The sequence below is a fragment of the Sceloporus occidentalis genome, unplaced genomic scaffold, assembly GCF_023333645.1.
Source record: "Sceloporus occidentalis isolate IW3139 unplaced genomic scaffold, rSceOcc1.0.p SCAF_1, whole genome shotgun sequence".
In the NCBI taxonomy this organism is placed as follows: Eukaryota; Metazoa; Chordata; class Lepidosauria; order Squamata; family Phrynosomatidae; genus Sceloporus; species Sceloporus occidentalis.
In genome coordinates, this window is record NW_028316981.1 from 71,617,490 (window position 1) to 71,631,622 (window position 14,133).

General features: G+C 42.2%; 1 protein-coding gene across 3 annotated transcripts in view; it reads left to right on the forward strand.

Annotated features, from left to right (window-relative positions):
- DNAH1 (dynein axonemal heavy chain 1) overlaps positions 1–14,133 on the forward strand; it is a 230,293-nt gene that overhangs the window by 45,115 nt on the left and 171,045 nt on the right. For all 3 annotated transcript variants that reach the window (XM_089524609.1, XM_089524619.1, XM_089524628.1), the window contains exons 14-16: positions 1,812–2,037; positions 2,823–2,942; positions 7,497–7,579. In XM_089524609.1, the coding sequence (XP_089380735.1) occupies positions 1,812–2,037; positions 2,823–2,942; positions 7,497–7,579 (429 nt within the window). The remainder of the gene's footprint in view (positions 1–1,811; positions 2,038–2,822; positions 2,943–7,496; positions 7,580–14,133) is intronic.

Here is a 14,133-nt window from a genome sequence, read left to right on the forward strand (position 1 = left end):
TAGCATAACAAATTCAGCTTCCTGAGCCTATTCACCAAAGTTTAATATTGTTGGATATCAGTGAATATATTTTCTCACATACTTAATGCTCTATTTTCCTCCTCTAACATTCAGTTTGTTGTATGTGATTTTTCTTATTACCCTCTTATTAATATTTCTCTTGCTGTTCGATGAGCACTTGTAATCACCATCTAAGAACCTTGAATCTTAAAAAACTCTAGGTTGCCTTTCATAATCCATCTCTCCTTTTTCTCTCTTCACTCAGATGGGTTCGGATTCATTTTGTGGTTATTTGCCCTTGATATTTCTCTTTGTATTTTTGATTTGTGTAAGTATGATCTTTTTGACTATTTTCAAACCTTTCTATTTCTTCATCACTTTCTCCAGTAACAAAGTATATATGGCAGTGGTGTCGATTTAGCTGCTGCTTTTCTTACACAAATTAAGACCTACATCAAGTTCCAAATTAAAGTAGCCAACATGACCTTGAGGTCTTGAGACATGATCCCCGCTTTTCATCTTATTAGCACAGGCACTGAAAACTGTCTTCACCTGCACTCGATTCCTCTGTTCTTATGCAAAATTATAGCCATAATAATAATAATAATAATAATAATAAGAAGTTCTATTTCTATTTTCCCACCCCTCCTAACGGATCGAAGCGGGATTACAACAGTATTTCAACAACACATATCTAAAATTACAAAATGTCTAAAATTACAATTTAAAAACATTTTAAAACCTTGTAATAACAAAGTATGACAGTACAATATTAAAACCACAATACATCCTGTGATAAAGTTATCTTAATTTTTCCTGAGGTGAAGTTTTCTTCTGTTTTTATAGGAGATCAGGGGGGTATGTTTGCCGGAAGAGGTGTGTTTTTAGTACCTTCTTAAAGGCATCTAAAGTTGGAATCCTTCTGATCTCTTCCGGAAGATTGTTCCAAAGCGTGGGCGTCATAGTAGTGTATGCTCTTTGGGAAGTAGTTACTAGTCTGACTTTTGTGTGAACCACTAGATTCTTCCCAGTCGTTGTGTTTGTTTACCTAGAATAAACCCCATTAATTTTACTGCTACTAATTTTGGTGTAAACATGTATGAGAGCTGGCTGAACAGTCTATGGCAATACACAGATTTTTGAATGACAAAATCCTGGGAGATTTTGAATGACATCAAAGAGTGAAATCCTATGCATGTCTACTGAAAAAAAATGACTGAGTTCAGTGAGACTTATTCACAAATAGATGTGCATAGTATTACAGCCTGGAATGAAAATACAAGTTCATTTGAATGATCTTGAAGGCTTTTACTGGGGTAATACTGGCAGATGTCTCTTTTTGGTTACTGCAAGAAGTGGGGATTCAACACATCCTGTGTGCAATGATGCCAAACCGCCTTAAAAGCCATCTGTCTCATGTTGGTAAAGAGCAGAAGGCAATAGAAGAGCATCTGGATGTGTCCCTGTAGCTAGATGCACAATGAGAAAGACATATTCTGGACATCCTAGGATACCTCCAAACATCCCAAAGGATGAAAGGGGCATAGCCACCACTATCCCTTGCTCTGCACTAGCCATGCTTATTGAGAGGGTGGGACCAGCATTAGAAAGGTAGGTTTTAAGGGAGGGAAGAGGACAAAAGGAGCATGGTTCCACTTGGGCAGAATTTTTCTCTCCATCTCCCAGTGCAGGATATTGCACATTATTTCTCAAGTATATACAAATGTGAATACACAAGTATGTTCTGGAGTGTTGTGTTCAACTCTTATTTGGGTAACTCTTTCCTCAATAATACTTCTGTGTATTTCTAGACAATATGAAGTCCAATGTCCCCCTGCTCAAGAAGTGAGAGAGATCGTAAACATGCATTTAACAGAAAAGGACTTACTGGACAACAGTTTGCCCAGCAACATGGTCATTGGTCCCTTTCATCTCAGTGTTGAAGGTGTAAGGCAAAACCTCTCCAAGAAATGCAAAGCTTTGGCCACTTCTATGCTGGATATATTGGCTAAGAATTTACACAACCAAGTGGAAGATGTGAGTTTCATAGCTTGTACTTGTCACCTAAAGAAGTATTTTATAGCCAAGTTGGAAATGTGCAATTATAAGAAAATATTTTGGCTGCAGTCATAAACATTTTTTCCAAGACCTCCTAGAATGCATAAATAAAACAGAACAACTCTGGTGTGAGACAGAACAGCCAATTAAATCACATGGTTCTCTGCAAAAGAGTCAGTGAAGGGGAAGCATCAGACAGAAAGTTTGATAATTCTCCTCTTTCCATTCCTAAGCATATTCATGAGCAAAATTGTTATTTTTCAGTATTATCCTGTAAAGTATATTCAGTGTGGTCTGCTGTTTTCATTTTAGTCATGTCTAATGCCTTTCTAATAGTGACAGTCAGTTTGCTGCCTTGAAATGAAGACCTATGTCACAGAGGTTCAAGATCTAGGACCCAAACTGCACATTACAAGGAATGCTCAGTTTCCTCCACCTCACATTTTTTTCCTGATGTTCCACAATAATATTTAGAAGAACACACATGGTGTAATTGGTGTGATTAGAGTTCCTCTGCTCCAAATCCACTTTGTTTGTGGAGACATTAATAGGACAACATAAAGCATGTCACATGTTTTCTTAGGTAATTTTTGCCATGAGGTTGCAGGAAGATGTCACTATTCTTATAGGCAGCAGCCATATATTCTTCATAATATGTACTTCGCCCTCAGTTTCACTGATATTAAATATATTTCTTTTGTCTCAGTTGACTGAACTATTTGTTTCAGTCTCAACGTTCACACCTTCATAACTTTTTTCTGCAGATCTGTGAAGCCTTCAAAGCCATCAGCCGAAAAATTTATGAAAAACCAAACAGCATTGAGGAACTAGCTGAGCTGCGGGAGTGGATGAAAGGAATTCCTGAGAAGCAGAAAGCTCAGGAGGTAACGGGAAAGTTAGGCTTCTTTAAGAGCATGGTTGTGAGGCCATGAGAGTGATGTTAAACATACTGAACTTGCTTTTTCCTTGACTTTATATCACAGAAGCCATTTTTAAAACTTCTCTTAAAACCAATAAATATGTATAGACCTAATAAACTAATATTGAGTGCTTTAAACACAATGTTAGATATATGAATATCTGCCCCCTGGGAAGAAGCTATAAATCTGTGTTCTTGGTGAGAAATTCCTTTTGTTTAAGGCTAGATAGCTAACATGGAGATTCTGAGAACTCAGTTTGATTTTGGAAAACAAACAGTACCCCCAACCTGAAGTCACTACAGTACCAAAGGATGTTTCTACATGACCATGTATTTAATGAATTGGATTCTTTTTAGGACACATGAAAATAGCAGTTGATGGTTTTTTGCTTGCTGGTATGCACACCATATTAACCGATAGCCTTTCTTGTTTTCCTGTCCTCCTTACTGCCCACCTGCACTCCCATTGGATGGTTCCCTTGCCAGGTTCCCTTGCCTGGCTCCTCGCCCCATTTATGGAAATGTACAGCTTTCAGGAAAGAAGAAAAGACAGAGAAGGAAGGGCACAATGAGAAGGAAAGAGATTTCTAAAGTTTATTTTAGTTCCAACTGCTATCTCCCCACAGCAAATCACTCAAATCTGCCCTCTAGCTGCCATATGAAGCCAACTTAATCTGCTTTACAAAGGAGCCATTCAGACTACATTTTATCCCGGTTCCCAAACTGGTTTAAAAGTTGGAAGTTCTCACTCACACCGATTTTTCACTCCCCGATTAGGGGCTTCCACACCAGATCCAGGGCAAATCCCCCTTAGCGCAATGTTTATGAAAGCAGACTATTTACCCTTTCTTTCTGTAAAAACCGGTTCTTCCTTGCTGCCGGCAAATATGAATTCAGCCCCAGTAATGATCAGGTCAAGTTCAGGCAGGGATTTAGGTTAGAGAGCGGGCAGTGATAGGATCATGCCTCCCCTCTCCCATCGGCTTTTTGCAAGCGGCTTTCCCCCCCCCCCTTTTTTGTAATTTTATTGACAGATTATGCGCATGCTTGTGCTACAGATGGGTACATATGGATAGAATGTGTATGCTTTTGCTACATTTCTCTTTCCTTTGCTTGCTGCCACCCCCTCGCCAATGTCAGCCTCACCACTCTCATTGTTGCAGGCAGCAGAGGGATACCTCTTCTGTCTTCTTCCCCCTCTCCTCCTCCTCTTCCTCTTCTTCACTGTCGCCACTGCTGCGGCTCTTCCTTCTCCTCTTCTCTCACCTTCTCTGCTTTCCTCCTCCCCCTCTTTATCCCCCTCTCACCCTCCTGCTGCTGCTTGCCCTCCTTTTTTTCCTGCTCCTCTTCCCCTTCTCTGCTCTTCCTTATTCGCCCTCCTCTTCCTCTGCCAATGCCACCAACCCTGTGGGCTCTTTCTCCTCCTCCTGACCTCCTCTTCCTCCTGCTCTTCTTCCTTCTCTTCCTTTTCCTGTTCCTCTTCTTCCTCTTCTCCCCACGCCTTCTCCTCGTTCCTCCTCTTTTTCCTCCTTTTACCCCCCTCCATTGCCCTGTTGCTGCTCGTCATCATCGTCCTCCTCCTCCTCCTTTTCCTTCTTCCGCTCCTCCTCTTTCACCTTCCACTGCCCTGCGCTGCTCGCCCTAATTTTTTAGCTTCTTCATCCATCTCCTCTTTCCCTCTCTTCCTCCTCTTCCCGCTTCCTCTGCACTTGCAACCAAGAAAGAGGAAGAGCAGAGTAGAGGAGGAGGAAGGAAAAGTAGGCCAAGTGGTGGCAGCGTGAAGGAGTGGGGAAAGGGAGCAGGAGGAACTCACAGGAGGCAGGGTGGGCTGGGAGTGACACCCGGGAGCCGAAGAGCAGCATGTTTGCTTGACCCTCGGCCCCCAAGGCAGGCAGGCGGGCAAGGCAGGCCAGGAGGGGCCCCTCGACCACTCAGCCAGCTGGCATTCCCTCCTTCTGGAGAGGCCAAGGGCTGGGTAGAGCAGAGTGGAGCCGAGCCTATCGGAAGGTGGTGGGCACTCGGGTCTGAATCAGGCGGAGGGCACGGCCTCCTTCCCTGCCTCCCTCTGTCCCTCCACCGCCTCCTGGTCTCTGCCGGGTCACCATGCACCACGGGGCTGAGGAGGAGGACGGTGGCCGGTGGCCGCGGCCATGGAGTGCCGCTGACTGAGAGGCCCTTCCCCCTCCAAAGCAGGAGCAGGAGCTGGGTGGTGGCAAGTGGGGACAGGCACCTGGATCCTGCAGGAGCTGCCTGCCTTCCTGGTTCCTTCGCTTCTGCTGGCCTCCCAAAGTCCCCCGTGAACAAGTTGACAGAATATGCGCACACTGCCGCCAGTTTTTTTAAAAAAAGGAGGGGGGAAAGGCCCCATTCAGTTGGCCAATGGATTGACAGCAAAGGAGGCTTCATTTTAAACCAGTACCACATCAAAGTAAAAGATAGTGGGTACTTGTTTCCGAGCAGATTTGAGAGGGGGGAACCCGGATCTGCCCAATTCTATCCAGGGCAAATGAGTGAGTGGGAATGGGGCCAAAGAAGCACTCAGGGCCAGGAGAAGTCTGGTTTACCTTCTCATTCAAGCACTCCCCCCCCCAAAAAAAAAACTTGATCTCTCAGCTAATTATATATCCTCTTTGTCCTGGACATAACACTTCTTTCTAAAAACTAAAATTTCTTTCTGAATTTCTGTTGGTATTATTAAATATCACTAAATGATCAATTAAAATTGTCACAATTTAAACACAGTGAAGGTTAGGATTATTTCTAATTGCAATGATCACAGATTAATATAGTAGAGCCACTGGCCTACGGGCTCAGTCCTGTCCCCTATGCTTTTTAATATATAGATGAAATTGCTGGGAGAGGTTGTGCAGAGCTTTGAAGCAGGATGTCACCTGTACATTGATGATATCGAGCTCTATCACGCCTTTCCACCTAATTCCAAGGAAGCTGTGTCCTAAACCTGTGTTTCTGTCCTAAACTGTTCTGTCAGCTGTTTCTGTCCTAAACCCCTCAGTAGTGGCCTGGATGAGGGCAAACAAATTGAAGCTTAATCCAGATAAAGCAGAGGTGTTCCTGGTCAGTTGAAAGACAGATCTGGGAATATGGCTTCACCCTGTGTTAGATGGGGTTACATTCCCCCTGAAAACTCAGGTTTGTAATTTGGGGATACTTTTGGATTTAGCTCTGAGCATGGAAGCCCAGGTATTGGTGGTGACCAGGATTGCTTTTGCACAGCTCATGCACCAACTGTGCCCATTCTTGGAGATGTCAGATCTGGCCATGGTGGTACATGCCTTGGTGACATCCCATCTGGATTACTGTTATGTGCTTTATGTGGGGCTGCCTTTGAAAAGTGCTCAGAAACTTCAACTGGTCCAAAGAGCTGCAGCCAGGCTACAGGGAGCATAGAACTCCCTTGTTGAAACAGCTCAATTGGCTGCCACTTCGTTTCTGGGCACAATTCAAAGTGCTGATTTTGACTTAGAAAGCCCTATACGGCTTGGGTATCTGTATCTCCCTGTACTAGCCCCCGCCCCCCAAGTATTGAGATCATCTGGAGAGGCCCTTCTCTCTGTCCCACCACCCTCTCAGGTGGGAACAAGAGAGAGAACCATTTCAGTGGCTGCTCCCAAGCTTTGGAACTTGCTCCCTAGGGAGGCCAAGGTGGCTCCACCCCTACTGTCTTTCCAGTGACAGACATTCTTGTACCTGCAGGCCTTTGCAAACTGGTAAGGGCTGAGAATGTTGTGCTAATTACATTTTAAGGTTTGTATTTTTAACATATTTTATTTTAACTCATAACTGTTTTAACTTTTAAAATGGTTTAATTGTTTTTCAAATTTTATATTTATATATTTTAATGTTGCATTGTTTTTAAATTGTATTTTTAAATCTGCTATTCACCGCCTTGAGTCCCTATATTGGGAGAAAGGTGGGATATAAGAAGATGATGATGATGATGATGATGATGATGATGATGATGATGATGATATTTAAAGTATTTAGTCCTTATTTTGGGCACTGAATATTAGCATATTGATAAACTGTCCATTAACATTTACAGTACTTTTCTTAATCTCCTAGTATCAAAATAGTATCATATTAAATTAACCAGAGCAATTTTCTGATTAACAAAATGCATCATTGCAATGACCTAAAGGAACTTGCAGGTCCCGAGGACCCCTGTTTTGCCCCAAGCCTTTAGTACTTTTACTGAAGCCCCCCCCCGCCACTTTGTTTTTCCTTACCACCCCCACCACTCCCTTTTCCTTCACTGCCCCCCCAATCTTTCCATTGTCCCTGGGGGAGCAGTACCACCCACTTTGGGAATCACAGCCATAACCTAAGAGCTACCCAATAGAATACTTTCCCTCTTTTCATTTTACCAGAATCTAACTAGATTCAGAGACTCATAGATACTACTTTTTGTACAATAATAATATACCATGCATGGAATGAAATACAGATCATGCCAATAAAGCCTGCCTGTCTGCTTCTTTTTCCACCTGCCACTATGTAGGAGTTGATAAGTAAGGTCATGGAAGAATATGAAATCATGGAGGAATTCCTTTACAATTTGACTCAAGATGACTTCAATGACAAGTAAGTACAAGGCATTTTCCCTGCAGTCAGAGCAAGACCTTTGGCTTTAGTTACCATATTTTCTGCCTCAGGGCTTTATTTACACATCAGAGGGCTTCAGCAAATCTCTTCAGGCAGCCAGAAAAGATGCCCACTGAACTACCTGATTCAAATGCAGAAGCTGTGGTGGTGAGGCACTCCTGTAATTTCTGACCTTTTTAGAAAACTGGAAGCTTTTATTTTGTCTTGTATTTCAGGAAGAAACAATGAACTTAATGGCTGCACAGTATGCAGATGTACAGGGCTTACATAGCTCAAGGGTGTCAGCTGGCTGTCAGGCAGTGCCAGAGTTTCACAGATAAATTGTAATGCAGTAAGTCAAGCATCCAGTCTATAAAGCATAGCACATGCTTATAAGAAAACAGAGGCTGCATCCGTACTGCAGAAATAATCCAGTTTGAGACCGCTTTAATTGCCCTGGCTCAGTGCTAGGGAATCATGGGAACTGTAGTTTTGTGAGACATTTGGCTCACAAATATATTTCTCTGTGTCTCCGACTTATGCAGTGACCAGGGATGGCATCTCTCCTCTGGATGCCTGTCTGGAGTCGGTAATGGGCTGGATGAGGGAAAACAGACTCAGTTTGAATCCAGAGAAAACAGAAGTGCTCGTGATAGGTTCCCCGGGCCCGGGGATGGTTATTTGTCCACCTGTCCTGAACGGGATCACGCTCCCCGTGAAGGACTCAGTTCGCAGTCTCGGGGTGCTCCTTGACTCGTCGCTCCACCTTACATCTCAGGTGGATGCGACGGTCAGGAGCACCTGTTATCAGCTTCAGCTGATACGCCAGCTGCGACCCTACCTGGGCCGGGGGGACCTTGAAACGGTGGTACATGCTCTGGTGACCTCTCGGTTGGATTTCTGTAATGCGCTCTACATGAGGCAACCCTTGTACCACTCTCGGAAGCTACAATTGGTTCAGAATATGGCAGCCAGACTGGTCTCTGGATCCTCCAGGGCCAGCCATATAACACCTGTGCTTAAAGACCTTCATTGGCTGCCCATTTGCTTCCAGGCACAATACAAGGTGTTGGTTATTACCTCTAAAGCCCTAAATGGCTTGGGCCCAGGGTACTTGGAGGACCACCTCTCTCCATACAATCCGCCCCGCACACTCCTGGTCGGCCGGGAAGCAACTGCTGAGAGTTCCAGAAGCTAGATATTCTGCCACCGCACAGAGGGCCTTTTCCATCTCGGCCCCTAAGCTCTGGACCTTGCTTCCCAGCGAGCTCCGCTCGGCCTCCTCCCTTGACCAATTTAAAAAGGGGCTAAAAACATATCTTTTTCAGGAGCATACCCCTAATGCCCCGATGTAGCTTCTTCTCTCCCCTTCTGCTGCTTTATTGGTGCTAGTTGGATATTGTTATGTGTATTTTTAATCTGTATAATTGTACTTTGTTTGCTGCTTTTATTATGTGTTATGTGACTGCATAACTTATTTATTGGAACCCGCCTTGATCTTTGGAAAGGAGGGCTAGAAATAAAGTTTTTATTATTTATTATTATTAGTTAGAGAGCTTCTGGGGCCACAACAAACTACAATTCCTAGGATTCCCAAGCGCAGCCAAGTCAGTTAAAGTGGCTTCAAACTGGATTATTTCTGCAGTGTGTTTCAGACCAGAGTTCCTGTCCAAACAGAATTGTAATCAATAGGAAAGGCTGTAGAGGAGGGAAATAACTTGTTCAGGGTTGCACAGTGGGGCTAGAACTAGGCACCAAGTTCAGATCTTCCTGAATGCTGGTCATTCCATTGCATGTACACCACATTGTGATGTTTTCCAATGATTTTGTCTTCATCGTCCAAAAAAGGGGTAGGTAGATTAGAGGGAGAGAGAGGGCGAGACAGATACATGGGGCAGGGGTGAGATGAATGGAGAGAATAGAACAAAGGGAGAACTGAGTCCTATATCTGTATATAATAGTAACATTTACAGGCAAGAAATGCTACTTATACTATGGGCCAATTCACACTATGGTATAAACCGGTTTGCCATCCAGTTTAAAATGAAGTTATTTATACTTGCACCAGGTTTTCCCAACCTGAGTTGGGGGGGGGGGGGGGAGAACAACTCAAATCTCCCTTAACCTGGTGCTTTTGAAATCAAGGCATTTCCCACATCTTTTCAAAAGCACCGGGATTTTTTAGGGAGCTGCCAATGGGAATGCGTTTACAATCCCATTCAGGGCACCCAGGAGGTAGGGGTAATGAGCAGAAAGTGAGCAGGGGATGGAACTGTTGGGGCGTAGAGAGACAAGCTGTGTCCCCAACTATGATTCTATGAGGCACATAGGCAGGAGGCCTAGAAGAAGGTCTGTGAAGAGCGAAGCTTCTGCGAGGCCTGCAGCTGCACAGCAAATTTCACTCTCAAATAATCTTTATTAATTTTGCAGTACATAAAAATTAAGGAACACAAAATCTAGTTCATATACTTATGTCCTGTTGATCTTCATTTTCTTTATTTCCTGTCTTCTCGCTGTTTCCTTGAGTTGCTTCTTATATGTTTAATTCTTTTCTTGCAAATAATTCTATATACAACCCCAGATCACAAAAAAAGCTTCAAAATAATACATTTTTCCTTCTAATACAGTTGTATAACCACATGTATTCTCCAATTTCTATCTCCAATTTCCATAACCTTGTTCTTTCTTTTCTATATATATTTCTAACCCTGGTCCAGATCATTTCCTCTTTTTATACTGTACATCTATATATCATAAAGTAAACCAGCTTTTATCTACACACCATCTTTTTTCTAGGAATATCACAATTTGTCTCCATTCTTTTTCAATATTTTCCTTCTTCTTTATCATCTATTGCACATGAGAGAGTATGTCTGTCTAATTTCATTCAACTTCCATAACCACTCATCTATTTGCAGTTTTCCCTCTAGTTTCCAATTTTTAGCTATAAGTACTCTAGCCAACGTTATCATATATAAGATAATTCTCCATAGACTTTTCTCATCCTCTGTCTTTAAGTAATAAGTCATATTTAATAAATACAATTCTAGTCTTTTTCTATATTTAATACCAAATATTTGCTGTATTATTTTATGTATTTCGTCCCAAAATCCTTTTACCTTTTTGCACTTCCACCACATATGAGCCATTGTTCCTTTTTCTTTTTGGCACTTCCAACAGATATCTGAATCGGTTTTTAATATCTTTCTCAATCTGGCAGCTGTATAGTACCATCTGTTACTGATTTTCAAAAAGTTTTCTTTTAAAATTTGACTTTTCGTGAATGAATTTGTTCTTTTCCAGGCTTTTCCCCATGCTAACAATGGTATATTATGCCCGAAATCCTTTGCCCAGTCTATCATATATTGTTTTATTGGTTCTCTGTCTCTGAATAAATTATAGAATTTTGGTATTTTCTTTTCTTCCTCATTCATTATTATCTTATCTACTTCTGTTAAATTCAATTCAATCCCTGTTGTTTTTATGTCTTCTTTAAATCTACATCTCATTTGATAGTAGCTGTACCAATTACTTTCTCTTTTCTCCTTATCTAGTTCCTCCTTAGATTTCATGATTATCTCTTGTTTTTCATTTTTCTTAATTATATCTTTGTATTTCAGCCAGTATTCTTTTTGGTCCCATCTATTAGCAAATGCTTCCTGTGTTGACACCCATCCTGGTATTTTATAGTAAAACTTTAATTTAATTACATTCCATGTTTCTATTAACGCTCTTTGTATTGGGTTATAAAAATCTTTATGTATCTTAGCTTTATTGTACTAAAGATACGCGTGCCATCCGAAAGGAAGTTCAGCTCCTTCCAAGTTTAAAGTATCTTTTCCCTCCAATTTAATCCACTCTTGTAACCATAGCATATTGCACGCCCATCTGTACATTTTTAAATACGGCATACTACATCCTCCATTTTCCTTCTTCTCCTTTAGATTATTCCATCTAATTCTTGCTTTTCCTCCTTTCCAGATAAAGCTTCTAAATTCTTTATTCCATTGATCTAAGATCTTATACTTTATGTTGATTGGTAGATTAGTAAATAGGATTTTTGGTAATATACACATTTTTATTGCATATATTCTACCAAGGATAGACAGGTTTAGATTGGACCATCTAGATAATTCCTTTTTAATATTTTTCCATATTACTTTATAATTGTTATCAAAAAGATTCATATTATTATTAGAAATCCATATTCCTAAATATTTTACTTTATTTGTCACTTCACATACTGTTTTTTGTTTCAATATCTCCTTTTTCTTTTTACTTAGATTTTTAGTTATTATCATCGATTTTCCCTTATTAATTTTAAATCCTGATAGCTTTCCATACTATTTTAGTTCATGCATCGCATGTTCGACATTATTTATTGGATTTTCCACTATTACCACCAGGTCACCAGCATATGCTTGAACCTTTACCTCTGTTCCCTTTATTTTGATTCCTCTTATCTTTTGATTTTTCCTAATCTTGTTCAACAAAAATTCCAACACCAAGATAAACAGTAGTGGGGATAGTGGGCATCCTTGCCTTGTCTGCAAATTTCCTCCCACACACAGACTGCCACTTTCAGCTCCAGCCTGGGGAAATAAATCTCCAGACTGCGAGACTTCACCCAACACGAGGGCCTTTTAATCTTTGTTGCAGACTATTTACAAAGATTGCACAGAGTATCAGACAGCCATCTTGAATACTCACAGCTATACAAACTTAACAAAGTGCTTTGCCAACCACCAACCATAAAAACCCAACAACGGAGATGAATGGAGAGAATATAGGTGGTCTTCTTGGATATCATGTAGGTGGTCTTCTTGGAAGTCATGTGCTAGTCATGCCACCAATGAAACTTGGTTGGTTTCATATCCAGTACCTGTTGCATCATAACATTGCCCATGATGCACTGTAACTGTTACATGGATTTGTAATTGATTGACTAGATGAACCCAAAGGGTGCTCAACAGTGGCTCCTATTCATCCTGGAGAGAAGTGACCAACAGGGTGCCACAGGGTTCTGTCCTGGGCCCAGTGCTAATCAACATCTCTATCAATGACTTGGATGACAGAACTGGAGGCATACTTATCAAATTTGCAGATGACACCAACTTCGAAATGACCTAATAGACTAGAAAGCTGAGCCAAAGCTAACAAAATGAATTTCAACACGGAGAAATGAAAGGTGCTTCACTTAGGGCAGAAAAATGAAATGCACAGATATAGGATGGGGGACACCTGGCTGAACAAGACTACATGTGAAAGGGATCTAGGAGTCCAAGTAGACCACAAGTTGAACATGAGTCAACAGTGTGATGTGGCAGCTAAAAAGGCCAATGCAATTTTAGGCTGCATCAATAAAAGTATAGTGTCTAGATCAAGAGAAGTAATAGTGCCACTGTATTCTGCTCTGGTCAGGCCCCAGCTGGAATATTGTGTCCAGTCCTGGGCACCACAATTCAAAAAGGACATTGAGAAACTGAAGCATGTCCAAAGGAGGGCGACTAAAATGGTGAAGGGTCTGGAAACCATGCCCTATGACGAATGACTCAGGGAGCTGGGGATGTTTAGCCTGGAGAAGAGAAGGTTAAGAGGCGGTATGATAGCCCTGTTTAAATATTTAAAGGGATGCCATATTGAGGAGGGAGAAAGCTTGTTTTCTGGTGCTCCAGAGACTAGGACCTGGAAAAATGGATGCAAGCTACAGGAAAAGAGATTCCACTGCAACATTAAGAGGAACTTTCTGACATAAGGTCTGTTCGACAGTGGCACACACTCCCTTGGAGTGTAGTGGAGTCTCCTTCCTTAGAGGTCTTTAAACAGATGGCCATTTGTCGGGAATGCTTTGAGTGAGAATTCCTGCATGGCAGGGGGTTGAACTGGATGGCCCTTGTGGTCTCTTTCAACTCTGATTCTATGATTCTATGATGCACTGCTGGCTGGCTTAATCCACTGTGCATGTTGCATCAGACTTCCCATGATGCACAGCTCACCAAATGCTGACTCATGCACCTGCCACTTGAACTGTAGTAACCTCTGCTCCAGTTACACCTAGTGGCCACATCCATGTCTTTTGTCAGACTAGTGTGGCACATGGTCCATCCCGCCATTGTTTTTTCCCCTTGGTGCTCATGACCAACCTTTATATCCAGAGGATTTAAATTTCCCACACTGTCAATTTAAACCACCACACAACTGTTTTCTTCTGCTGGTGGTGAATTAGTCCCCTTTATCTGCACCAATGCTTGATGCCCAGATGTCGCCAAGGTTCAGGAGGCAGTTCTTTTGGGAACATGGTGTGGCTTGGTTGGTTTTTTTTTTTAAGTTTGACAGTATATGTGCACTGTTGCATTTGCACGGCTTCAAGGGGAGGTCTGGGGGGTGTTCTTGACCAGAGTTCTTCTTGAGGAGCTTGCCATAAACTCTGAGGCTGAGACAGGCTAGGGAGAAGCAGCCGCCTCTTGGCTGGGCTCCTCTCCACAGCCCGACCCCTGGAGGCCGGAGCCAGGCACCGGAGAGATGAAGCGGGGGGGGGGGGGGTTCTACTGGCC